At 37.9% G+C, this 13,076-nt stretch overlaps 2 protein-coding genes across 3 annotated transcripts in view; one reads left to right on the forward strand and one right to left on the reverse strand.

Annotated features, from left to right (window-relative positions):
- The first annotated feature begins 4,361 nt into the window (after positions 1–4,361).
- On the forward strand, positions 4,362–6,271 carry myog (myogenin). The gene is made up of 3 exons (XM_038298053.1): positions 4,362–5,052; positions 5,273–5,372; positions 5,463–6,271. The coding sequence occupies exons 1-3, from the start codon at positions 4,519–4,521 to the stop codon at positions 5,579–5,581; spliced, it is 753 nt and encodes a 250-aa protein (XP_038153981.1). The 5' UTR covers positions 4,362–4,518; the 3' UTR covers positions 5,582–6,271.
- Positions 6,272–7,723: 1,452 nt separating this feature from the next.
- ppfia4 (PTPRF interacting protein alpha 4) overlaps positions 7,724–13,076 on the reverse strand; it is a 119,651-nt gene continuing 114,298 nt past the window's right edge. For both annotated transcript variants that reach the window (XM_038298052.1, XM_038298051.1), the window contains exons 27-30: positions 12,881–12,949; positions 12,557–12,743; positions 12,311–12,406; positions 7,724–10,547 (exon numbers count right to left, since the gene is read on the reverse strand). In XM_038298052.1, the coding sequence (XP_038153980.1) occupies positions 12,348–12,406; positions 12,557–12,743; positions 12,881–12,949 (315 nt within the window). In that variant the 3' untranslated portion in view covers positions 7,724–10,547; positions 12,311–12,347. The remainder of the gene's footprint in view (positions 10,548–12,310; positions 12,407–12,556; positions 12,744–12,880; positions 12,950–13,076) is intronic.

The following is a 13,076-nucleotide window of genomic DNA, read 5'->3' on the forward strand; positions in this document are numbered from 1 at the left end:
TGCACAGCTGCAGCTCATCAAGACCATCAGAGGATCCACTACTTAAGCTGTCTTCAGACCTTGCCTCAACGCCGCAGTGTTGTTCCAGTTGGTAACCTGTGTCTCCTCTGTGAAAGCTCAGGAAGAGCTAACCTGCCGAGCCGACCCTCAGAGCCCAACCTGAAGAATCTCAAGGAACCTCCAAGCAGCTCTGGACTAGAGCTGGGAAACCCAAAACCAAGGTCTGTTCATTCTAGACGTGAGACGCTGAAGCAGCAAACGGACTCTGCTGATGAACTCTTCTCCAGATCCAACAGTGACTCTCCCAAAGCTAATCTCAAGAACCCTCAAGGTACAATCAGTAATCTTCTGGAAATCAAACCTCTGTTGGCAACGCTAACTGAACTGTCTCTCACGCAGACTCCGGTGAACCAGTATCCAGGCCCCGAACCTGAACCAGTACATTCTGTGTGCTTGTGCATAATAAACTTGTTAAACTTTCATCCCTGTGTCCGTCAGTGGTGTTCTGCATTCTTGGGTCGCTTTTAGTGAACCCATCATGACATCCAGGACAAGACTTTATTACCTTTGTAACATTTTGATGGCAAAAATGAATGTCAATGTAATAACAAGAAATGCCAACTTGCCCGAATATATTAATAAAAATAAAAATAAGTGCTTCTATAAGAAATCTGTGAAAAAAACTAATTGTCCCTAATAACCTTAGAGGCATTAATGCTGATAGTGGCACTTACATTTTTTTGTTTATAATCCTAAATATAATTGTTAACTAGGCCTATTAACTTTTTAACTTTACTTTTTAACTTTTTAATGAACTTTTTCCCCTTTTTCTCTTGACTTTTATACTTTTTACCTTTTTTTCTCCAACTTAATTTGCGGTAGGTAATATATCATTCAAGTGTTCATCTAATTGGTCAAATGCCAAAATGAGATATACAGTCATGTAGCATTATCTTTGCTGAATGGCTGGATATAGATCTTGTGCTTCTAGATCTCACTGAGGGATGGAGGGGACTCCATTTGTAAGGGGTATTCAAGTGATCGGAAATGGTAACTTGCGATATAAAGGGTTAATAATGTATATTTTAAAAACATTAGAAATAATGTTACAAGTGGTAAGTAAGATAATCCCTGTTTGTATTAAATAAAATATTTAGGCTAAGGCAGGGGGTTCATAACTTAAGGGATTTACTAATGTTTTAAACTTACAAAGCCAGAACTAATCTCAAGTACAGATGTGTGTCAGTTATGGGGGCAAAATTAAGTTTTGGGGGCAAAATTATGGAATGGACTAAACGATGGAATAAAGATGCGTAACTTCATATTAGTTTTCCAGAAGACTTTGAAATCTAAAATTAAAAAGGTTACAATGAAATTTGACTAAGTTTGATCTTTCAGTTTGTTATTATGTGTTTTGTAATGATGTATTAGTACCAGTGCTTTATTGTGAATTATTCTTATGATGATTCAGGAAAGGCAAACATAAGCCTTGGGTCTTCAGTCTATTTCTTTTTCCATTGCTGTCTGATGGATTCTTTTCTAAAAAATATTATTTTATTTCTTGTTTTTAAAAGTAATAATTCATTCATTCCAAATGCTTTTATGAGTATTTATTACGTTTGTGCAGTTTTGGGACTATTTTGATTTTATATCCTTTGCAAAAAAACGGCCCAAAGGAGGGGATAAAATAGAATAAAGCTTTACACTGCAAAAAATGTAAATCTAAGTGAGTCACTTTTTTCTGAAAATTCTGAATTGAGCAGATAAGTGAGACACATTCCCAATGGAATGAGACAATTTCCATTTCAAATATGGAAAAACAACTGCAGTCTCTTATTTCAAGTGCATAATATCTAATTATCTTAATTTAAAGGTAAAAATTCTCATTGCATTGGCAGATCATCCTATTTTCCTACACAAATTAAGCGTAAATACACATATTTTAAGAATTTTTTTCCTCAGAACATTTTGCAGTATAGAAGTTAAGATTTTCTTCTTTCGGTATCACATTTTTGTTTTAAGATCACGGATGTCAGCTTTGGCCCCTCTTGAAATGACCGTTCGCTTTAGCCCACAGGACCAACATATCTGGATATTTCTAGGTCAGGCTCCATTAAAACCTCCTCAGTGGTTATTATTACACCTGCAGGCCATCATAACTCTCTTGGTGTCATGGCGGTTCATTCAAGAGATGGTTTGAAATGTAGGTGGATGTTAAATTAGGTGGATGTTTACACTAATTCCAAAGATTAAGACCAGTGAAAGGGAGGCAGCACTGATTTTCCTTTGTCAACTACAGGGTGACACGTGTTGCTCAGGCTGGATTAACTAACTAAATAAAAAGGTAAAGCAATAATGTTTGTTTATAGATTTTCGAGATCTGCCTGTTTTTCAGTGTAGTCCTGTTTCTCTGATTGTGACTGGCTATATGTGCTCTCTTCATCCTCTGACATGGGAACTGGCTCTGAGCTCGTCTGCCTGGCTATGTGTTTCCTGGACGTGGCCGCCTATGGGTCTGGTTGACAATTGCTTTTTGTATCGCTGCTTCTGTCTCCTTGAACCCCAGTCAGCCTCAGCAGATGGCCGCTCACACTGAGCCTGGTTCTGCTGGATGTTTCTTCCTGTTAAAAGGAGTTTTTCCTCTCCACTGTCACTACAAGCATGATTAGTGTGAGGGATTGCCTTCAAGTCAATGAGTCAATGTAATCAACTGGTTTTCCTTAGATAGAAAACTGAATCAATTTGACTGTATGATCTTGTGAACTGTAAAGTGCCTTGAGATGACATTTTGGGAATTGGAGCTATATAAATAAACTGAATGGAATTTAATCATATTTTGGATCAGGCAGTGATTTACACCTAATCTGATGGTCGTTATTTATGAAATGGAGGTGGGAAATAGTAAGCCACAAATGATCTTTCTTTCATTCTGTATAAAATATCACTGAAACAAAGACACTGTAATGCTAATATATTAGCTTGACATTTTGCCTTTCAGAGCTCTTCAATTAGATTTTCATATTATAAATACTTTTTTTTATTATAAATACTTTTTTTGTTTTGTTTTAGTACGCTTCTCAACGGTTTTCTGTATGGGGTTTATTTGCTTTCATATTTCTTTTAGATAAGGAACACAGAAATAGGTTTATAAAAAATGACCAAAAAAAAAAAACAAAAAAAAAACTGGAAATCCATAAATTTGAGGATTACTTTGCTGTCTTCTCAGACCTGGTTCTCTCCATATATTGTTTTCATATTTTACTTTTCAAACTTTTTTTGAAGTTATATTTTTTTCTTATTTCTCCTTTTCAGATCGAGTTTTATAAACTGCATTCTTTTCAAATTGTGTTTTTTTGCAAATCCCATTTTCTTAACTTCAACCCCAATATGAATGCTAGCTCTTGATGCGCACATGCTTTGCTATTGGTCCATGCGGACCAATAGCAAAGCATCTTCTCTCCTCATTTCAAAGGAAAGCGCCCGAACCTAAATAGGAAAAGCATGTGATCTGTAAAACGTCATTTTAAAATAAAGCAATTTGTAGCTCTCAATCTGAAAAACAGAAAAAAAGAAAACATATTAAGTTATGTATAAACCCTTTTCTTTATCAAGAAGTTTCATTTTTTTTATTGCATTTTAACCCTTCATGTTTTCTATTTACAAAACCTGTTCTTTGCTTGCAGCTATAATGGAACAAACTTCCCTCCATATTTCTGTGTACATAACTGCGCGAAGCAAAGGTGTCTATATACAAAGAATGACATTTCCATAAACCTAGATTATACCAGAGAAGTGTCCGTTTCCAGACCAGCTGCTATCTTCAGCATATCAAACTTCGAAAGTTGCCTCCGTTTAACATTGCTGCTCTTACACAGCCTGATATTGCCTCTGTGACCTAGTTTCCTTCTAAACAACTACCTCTAGCCACAAACATCTTCTCGTCACTACATATTATTCGATCCTGGTGGAGGTGACAGCTGTCTTAAGACTCTTCCTACCACATCACCATCCCTGCCCCCATGGCGGCCGGAGCCTCTCTTCCAGAGCGTCATGGAGGAGAACGCAAGCATGGGATTAGCTTATTAAGGCCCACATCTTTGATCTGAGGTTATCTATTCCATTTCCACGGCAACCTGATCATACTGTGGCTTCTTAACACGCACACGCCAACGAGTGCTCAACCCCACACAATGAAACACATGAATGGGCCTTAAAGCCCTAGAGAGCATGGCCCAACAGAGATGTGAAGTGTAGATGTGCAGCAACAGCTAAGCATCGTGTCAGGTTTCTGGGGGCTCGTGCTAAATTTAACCCTGTGATCCTGCAGAAGGCAGAGGGGTTTAAATGCCGGCCTACAGTTGCTCCACACCAGTTGTTCACCACACGTCTTCCACTCATTGCAAACTCTGAGCAGGGGGAAGACAGGCGCACACGCGTACGGTCCAACACACGTCCCAGAGGCAGGAATCGACACCACGCACTGAAGAGCAGCAGGGATTGAACACAACACGGGCCGATATGGAGCTCTTTGAGACCAACCCTTACTTCTTTCCTGACCAGCGCTTCTATGAAGGAGGGGATAGCTACTTTCCCTCTCGCCTGCCTGGAACATATGATCAAGCTGGTTACCAAGACAGAAACTCCATGATGGGCTTGTGTGGGAGTCTGGCTGGGAGTGCTGGTGTCGGAGTAGCAAGTAGTGAGGATAAAGCGTCTCCATCCAGCCTGTCACCTCATTCTGAGCCCCACTGCCCTGGTCAGTGCCTGCCCTGGGCCTGTAAGCTGTGCAAAAGGAAGACTGTGACCATGGATCGTCGGAGAGCAGCGACGCTGAGAGAGAAGAGACGCCTAAAGAAGGTGAATGAGGCCTTTGATGCTCTGAAGAGGAGCACCTTGATGAACCCCAACCAGAGGCTGCCCAAGGTCGAGATCTTGCGGAGTGCCATACAGTACATCGAAAGGCTACAAGCATTGGTGTCCTCTCTTAACCAGCAGGACACCGAGACAGGACAGCAGGGACTGCACTATAGAGCCACCATGAACCAGCCCAGAGTGAGTACAACAGCAACAGAAATATGCAAAACTACACTTGTAGAGAAGCTGAAAAGTATTTAAGAACTGACAGGATTTTTTTCTAAGTTGAGATATTTCAATCAAAAACTATTCTGTCTTAATTCTTAAACATACAGGTTTAAATCCATTACTGGGTGTCTGTGTGCAGTTTTGTCGAAATGACTGACAGCAGCTTCTGTGTGTGTCTTTATGCTAACAGGTGTCGTCGTCCAGCGAGCCCAGTTCGGGCAGCACCTGCTGCAGCAGCCCCGAGTGGAGCAGCACTCCGGAGCAGTGCCCGCCAAGCTACGGCGCTGAGGGTGAGCGCAGCGTGAACTTTATCCTCACCGAATGCCTCAAAAAGATTAGTGTTGAGCAGACAGCACTGATGGCTTTTCTCCTCTTTGCAGATCTACTGAGCGCGGCTGAATCTCCTGAGCAGGGCAACATGCAGGCCTTGACTTCCATCGTGGACAGCATCTCTGCTTCAGACGGAGCTGTGGCCTTTCCTGTAGACATTCCCAAATAGACCCTTGGAAGCAGCCGGATCACAGATGTAGATGCACAAATCCAGAAATCATACAAAAATAATAATTACTGGTGATGCTGTTGACTGGAATCATTTAATATTTTTAGTGAATCTGCTGATTTGAGTGTTTTGTCTTATGAAAAAGATCAATATTGGTGATTAATTATGAGTCTACAGGCTAAACTGAATTCCTCCTTTCCAAATGAGGCCTTATTCCCTGATTACTTGCCTTATTCTGTGGTCCAGTCCTGTTTGTCAGAGCTACAGACGCTCAGTCTAACTTGAGATTCATAGATTTTGCTACATGAACCCAAAATTCTAGTTATCCTGAGAATCTCTGTTAAACCTTCTTCCAGACTCACAGATGAATTGTATTGTTCTAACTTAATTTAAGTTTTCCTCCTTATGTTTGATTCTTTCCGTGTGAGTTTATTATTGCTTAATAAAAAACATGCGTTTATTTTCGGGGCCAATATGTAACAGGGCAGTTTTGACCAAGATCTGCTTAATTTAAACAGGTTATAAATGCTTTTGTTGTAAATACGTTCCCTTTTTTTACAGAGTGGTTTTGCCATTTTATTTTTTATCTTTGCTAACTTATTTTTGACTTTTATAACTAAGATTGTTGTGTATTTGTAGATGTTTTGAAAAGTGATGTTTTGATTCTTGGAATAAAGACGATTTTCAATACGCTGTCTCTTGGTTTCAAAGTAATGAGAACTTTAAGAAGGAGCACAGAGTCCAAATTCTTTAAAAAACAGCTTTACTTATATTATCTATATAGTGTCATAAATACAGTACAGTTTTTTTCCCCGATGGCCAAATAATAAAACCTTGATTTGTCAGCATTGTTTTTCACCTGGAATAAAGACACAGTACTCATAGCTGCCACATAGCACATTACACCTTTTAGACACCTTGAAAAAAAAAAAAAATCTGTAAAACAATAATTAATAAAAAAAGATTTTACAGCCATCCATCAGTCCATATGTTGTGTTCTCATTGGAGAAGGAGTTGGTCAGCCGCATGTAAAGACCACACAATGGCATATCTTCATAAGAACTGAATGTGAAATGGTGGAGCAGGACCCGACGTGTCTCTATAAGTTACACTGCCTTACAAAAGTACTCATACCCTTTAAACTCTGAACATTTTCTCACTTTATAACCCAAAAGGATATCATATTTCATTTGATTAATTCAGAATAGTGTGTAATAGACTATATAAACCCTAAAAGTGTGGCATGGACTTTAATTTAGCTCCCTTAGTACGATGGAGTATTCTAAGTTTAATTACAAGAATCAAGTTGTAATACAAGGAAAATAGAGTAATACAGTAATAAGAATAAAGTCTTTATAATATTACAGTAAAGTAATAATATTATCAGATAAAAAAGTAGTTTTAATAAAATGAAAACGTTAATAGAGTAATCCACCATGGTCACCCAAACTGCAGCCTAACTCGAACATTTTGAACTGCTTTTTCTAGTGAGAGTTTACATTCAAAAAGCTACTTCTTTAGTCCTGTAATAAAGCATTGGTCTCGCTCTGTTACAACCTCAATTTCATATTGTATGACTTCAAACTTGTAATTTTACGACTTTATTCGCATTGTGTTACGACTTTGTTGTGGTGTGACTTTAATCTCGTAATATTTACGATTTTATTGTTTATAATGTTAAGACTTTTTTTTTTTACTTAATTTTATGATATCAAGACTTTACTCCAGAAATGCTATTAATTTATTCTTGTTCAGTTCAACTTTATTATGATTTTAATAATTTTATGACTTTAATCTTGTCATGTTAGAATTTTATTGTTGCAGACTTAATAGCGTGGCTATTTTTTGTAATAGTTTATTCTATTAGGACTCTAATCTTGTAATTTTACGACTGGATCCTTATATGATAAAACTTAATAGTCCAACTTTATTTTTGTAATGTTTTCACTAAAATCGTAGTGTTGCAATTTTATCATTGCAGACTAAATCCCATGACAATTTTTTCGTAATATTAGGACTTTATTCTTATAATACGACTTTAGCCCTAAGGTTACAACTTTAATCTCACAATGTTAGGATTCTATTCTTGTAGATCTATTATTATGACTTTGTTTTTTAATCATTTACTTAGTGTTACATTTGTTTTGATACCACTTTAATCTTGTAATATTGTCATTCATGCTATTTTATGAAATTATTCTTTTCATATTTTTTTTTACGACTTTAATTTCCTAGACCTAAAATTCTATGTTTATTCTCATATTGTTGTGCTTTATTTCCCCAATTTAAATGAAATATATATCTCTTTGTATGGCCAAAGCATGCCATCATACCTTTACTTATTTATCCCTAAATTAAATTAGAGATCACACCATTCCAATTCAACTTAAAGGGATAGTGGAGGATTTTAGCAAATTTTTGATATTAAATGCCTGCGAGAGCGTGCACGAGCCCATTTCTCCTCGTGCACGCTCTGTTTAAAATGTGCTGTCTGCATCTCTCATACAAGCTTACTTTACAAAAGAAGATTTGAGTTATTCCAATATGTCAGATTTACCACCGGTACGTTAAAATGAAGACGAGCACGTAGGATGGCCTTACTTAAACATATCACCAGAATGATTGACAATTAGGAGGACCACTTATATAGATGATCCACCCGCAAAAAGAGCATCCTCCACTATAGCTTTAACTGATTGTTTTAGGGAACATTGATGAAAAACCAGCCTTATGAAGACCACAGAGCATAGTAGACAGGTCAAAGGCAGGATTAGGTTCTAAAATATGTTCTCAACCTTTGGATGGCTTATACAGTAGTAACCATTCAAAATTTCCCTACTTTTGTTGATGGGTCCTTGGCTGGTCGCCTACAATTCCCTTTTAAAATTTTAGATTTGTACTAAAATATTCTTTCTGTTATGATTTGTGGACATTAAGATCTAAAGAGAAGCATCCTTCTCCGGTCAGACCCTGTACTTTAGTGAAAGGGTGGAGTCAGAGTAATAAATATCTTGGGTTCATGGAGGGGATTTTGCTGGGGGGAGGTCTGCTGCCATCCGTCTGGCATTTGACTGGGAAGGGCCATTTTGAATGGATCAGACTGTAGATTGTTATGATTTTTCTAAAACAATCAAAAAAGACCATCTTTCAACTACACAAATGGCTTAAAACCAAACTGACAGGAGAGTAAAAAATAAGAGAAGCAGCCAAGAGTCCCAATAAAACTCTGCAGTAGTCCTGCATTATGGGAATCTGGCCTTTTATCTGGAAGAGTGAGAAGAAGAAAGGCATTGCTGATGAAAGACATATTAGTTGTAGTTGTAGAGGTTGTGTAGGAACTACAGCAAATCTGTAAAAATCTGGCTCCATGTTCAGATAAGGACAATATTTATACTTTATATCCACTTGGAAAACACTAACATGTAGGGATGAGACCCCATAAAGCCCTAAACCACCACTACCATGAAACAAGGTGGTGGGAGCATCTTGCATAGTGGGCAACATTGGATGAAACCCTGGAGTGACTCTGAGGTTTAGTCAAAAAAGTTTTTCTGCAAACCACAGAGAGCTGAATACAACTACATGCCACACTTTTCAGATTTCCACTGATGATAAAATTGAGGATCACATGTATTTTTTGTTGTTTTGTTCAACCAGCACATGAAATACCAGCAACATTCAAAAAATGGAAATTTGTGATTGTAATGGGAGAAAATTCCAAAGGCCTTGGATGCTTCGGGAGGGCAGTGTGGAGCAGTGCAAGTCAACCCCGGCTGATGCTGAGCAGCAGTATATAGTTTGACATGAAAGAAAGTTTGGAATTGACAGAAGTGAGCTACAGTGTCCACACTAAAACTCCACACGCACATTTAGAATAAAAGTCACATGTTTGGGGGGTCAGCCACACGCATACACCAACACACGACCCCTTCACAAGTCTCCAGGAGATAGGCTGATTTGCACAATCACACACGCGCAAACACACTCACTGACACACTCTTTATTCAACCCTCACAGCATCTCTCTCTCTAGGCTACAAAGCATCATACAGAAGGCGACAGAGGCGAAGAGAGGAAGAGAAATTACAGCTACAGTGTGTCAAAAGGTTTTGGGAGGGGGGTTAGGAGAAGAAGAGAAGAAGAAAGAATTGGACCCATGAACCTGTGAAGAGTCCTTGTAAAAACGCACGCTTCCTTTTGTGAATCCCTCCCACCAATTATTCGCACACAGAGAACGACACGCAAAGGTCCAACACAGAGAGAAAGGGAGAGAAGGAGAACAGTCACTATCGAATACAGGGCATTGGGTTTCAAACAGCAATATTATATTACTTTCCATATATATTTCCAATATATATATTATATATATAATATTTCTATAAAAAACATAAGTTATCCATTTTTATGTACAGAGATGATAAATGAGCAATACCTTGCATAACCGGTAGAAGGGTAATTTGCAGAGTGATCTGCCATTTATACAAGTATTCATCAGTGTCGAGTCCAAAGCAACGACTTGCTCATCATCTCCCTTAAATCTTTTCCACAACTGTCGTGTTAACACGGGAAGATTTTTTTGGTCTTGGCCATTTCAGTACGATTAGAACCAGGACGAGACCCCACAGCTGAGACGAGGAGAGCGGGAACACGACACCACAACAACGAGGCTACTGGGAGCACTGGGGTAAACAAGGCGAGACCGGGACGAGCCTCCTTTACAGCAGCAGCGGAAAGCAGCCAACGAGCGCTCTCTGGGAGCAAAGGTCAAAAAAGGTGCCCCCCTGTATTGCACGAGTCCAGAGGGGAGGAGAGAGAGATGAAAGGTGGGAGGAGAGGCTGGGCGTGAGAGGGGAGGAGACTCTGCCCCCCCCCTTCCCCTCCAGGCGCACCCAGTCCTCCTTCTCCAGATTTGGCATATCACTCTCAAAAGGCCGCAAGCATGTGTCCGTATAAGTAATGAGAATGCACTGGAAAAGAGATCCACAGAGAAGAGGGTGAGAAAAACAGGAAGATATAAGATTCTAAGATTTTTTTAAAGTAACTTGTGTCTAATTTCTTATTTATTTATACTTTGTTTCTTGGGAAGTTTTCATTCTTCTTTTTATATTCATGAAAGCTTTCTGAAGTTTAGTTTGTTAGCCAGTTGGTCTGTTTTCTTAAAAAAGAAAACAGTTCACAGTAAGTTAAAATGCCACACATGCATATCCATACTATGGAATGAATTTTAATCCATTATTGTCGTAAAAAACATATTTTGGAAATTAGAATTCGAAAAAAAAAAATGAAATCCAGAAATGAGAGCTATAAAGCATTCTAATAATAAAAAAAATGGTTTTAAGAGTAAGTTTGCTATTCTTGAGATTTTTTTTTTTTTTACATATTTTTATATATTTTTCTACGTTTTTGTATTTTTAACAGATTTATATCTTATTTGTTTTACGTTTCAGATTGCTCTTTCAGAGTCGCATTCCTTTTTAAATTGCATTTTGCGAATCAACTCCCCTCTCTTTAGCGGAGGGCTTTTCTCTAGAGTGAGGAGCCAATCAGATCTGTAAAATTTTATTCAAAAACAATGCAATTCATGAAACTCAGTCTAAAAATCTAAAAAACAGAAAAAAAATATATAAAATCTTTAAAAGCAATGTTTAAAGAGAATACAATAAGGACATGTAAAAACTGTAAATTATTTTTTGAATATATATAAAACAATAATATTCATGAATAAATACAAAAATAATGCAATAACAAAATCTGACAACAGAGTTACTCTAAAACCTTTTTTTATCAGAAAATTTTTTGGGATAGTATTTTTTAATCAAATTTCAATTTACAAAACTTGTTTATTGCTTGCAACAATAATGGAACAAAGCTCACTCCATACATATCACAAAATGTCCGTATCATTAAACAGTACACTAATGTTCTGGCTTACAGTTAAGGAAAACAGATATTCAGACTGAATTCAGGCTTTAAATAACCCCAGGTTGCTTTGATAGCAGTGCGGTCTGCAGGGTGTGGTGATTCTCATTTTCTTTTTGACAACACTGCATAGGTTCTCTTTGGAAATGTCTATCAGTTTCTCCGTAAAACTTTTTAGAAGAAGGAGAAGAAAAGAAGCAGAAAATTAAAAGTAACAGCAGCCAATGATATTGTTCTTCACATCCTAAAGCAACCTGGACTAAGATAAGTGTTCATTGGATATCATATTGGGACACAACTCTTGTTGTTTATAAGCTGAATATGTTTCAGTCTTACCCACGGTCTTGGGGCCTCATGCATAAAGGCGCATGGTTTAAATAATAAAACCCGCAAAAAAGTGCTTGTACACTCCCCTTTTTTCCTACATTTCTATTGATGTACTTTCGCACTGCTACATCTCTTTATGGCTTACAGTATTAAGATTTTTTTCTCTGATATAGCTTATGAATTATCTGCTATGAAATTGGTTTTATATGTTCAAAATGAAAAATTAAGAGGAAAAGTGTTTCTTTTCCATCATGTTATTTAAATGTATTTATTTTATTTAGTTCTATTCTTTAATCTACCAGAATTTGCACATAACCATCTGACTGATTACCTTTAAAGTATTAAATCAGATCTTATGATTCCAAAATGCCATTTTAATGAGTCACTTTTTTTTTTTTTCTCAAAATAGCACTTCTACCAAATGGACTACTAGTTGATAGCTCACTAACTGACACACTCAACTAGAAAAAAACAACTAGCTTACCTTTTAGCACTAGTGCTCCTTTTAGTAAGTAGTGTTGTTAGCAGGAATAGGTCCGCACAGCCGAAGGGTCAAGTCTCGGCGGTGCAGGGGGAGGAGCTTAACAAGGTGTGGAAAATAAGGTTTTCAGCACAGCAGGACAGAAAAGACACAACATGCAAGTTAGTTAGTCGTGTTAACCAAAGAGTGGCAACAGAGGAGATAAAAAATGCTTTAACTAGAGTTAGGCTGACTAGTATTTTAACAAACCTTCAGGCTGGAGTTGTTTCTTGGCAGCCAAGTTCATGGAGGGAGGCATCGACATGGCGGGCATGCGAAAGCCAGCAGGTAGCGTCTCCATGGAGCCTGCCATCATCCCCAGACCCGTCCCTCCCTCACGGGCCCGAAACCGCTTGCGCCATGATGGTGAGCGTCGAAACGTCTTGTCGTCTCCGCTCTGAAAGATGGAAGACAGAAAATAAGGTAAAACAGAAAAAATATGATCTAAGAATAAAACACGAAGGGAAGCCATTACTTCTAAGACAGGAACACATATCAAAGACACTATGGAAAAAAAACTTCTTGCAAAGTTACCTCTTCCAGTCGACGGTCTGTTCCCAAGGCTAGAACGTTGTTAAACTCTCTTTCTAGAACCTGCCTTGCCTGAAAATATGCCAAAGGAAAAACAAATCTTAATCAGGTGTAATATTGCACCTCTATGTTCTATAGTACTGTCATATAAAAGACAATTCATAAAGTGCAGTGCCACAACTACATCTCTGATGCTTTC

The sequence above is a fragment of the Cyprinodon tularosa genome, unplaced genomic scaffold (genome assembly GCF_016077235.1).
Source record: "Cyprinodon tularosa strain WSP-4 unplaced genomic scaffold, ASM1607723v1 ctg40, whole genome shotgun sequence".
Lineage (NCBI taxonomy): Eukaryota > Metazoa > Chordata > Actinopteri > Cyprinodontiformes > Cyprinodontidae > Cyprinodon > Cyprinodon tularosa.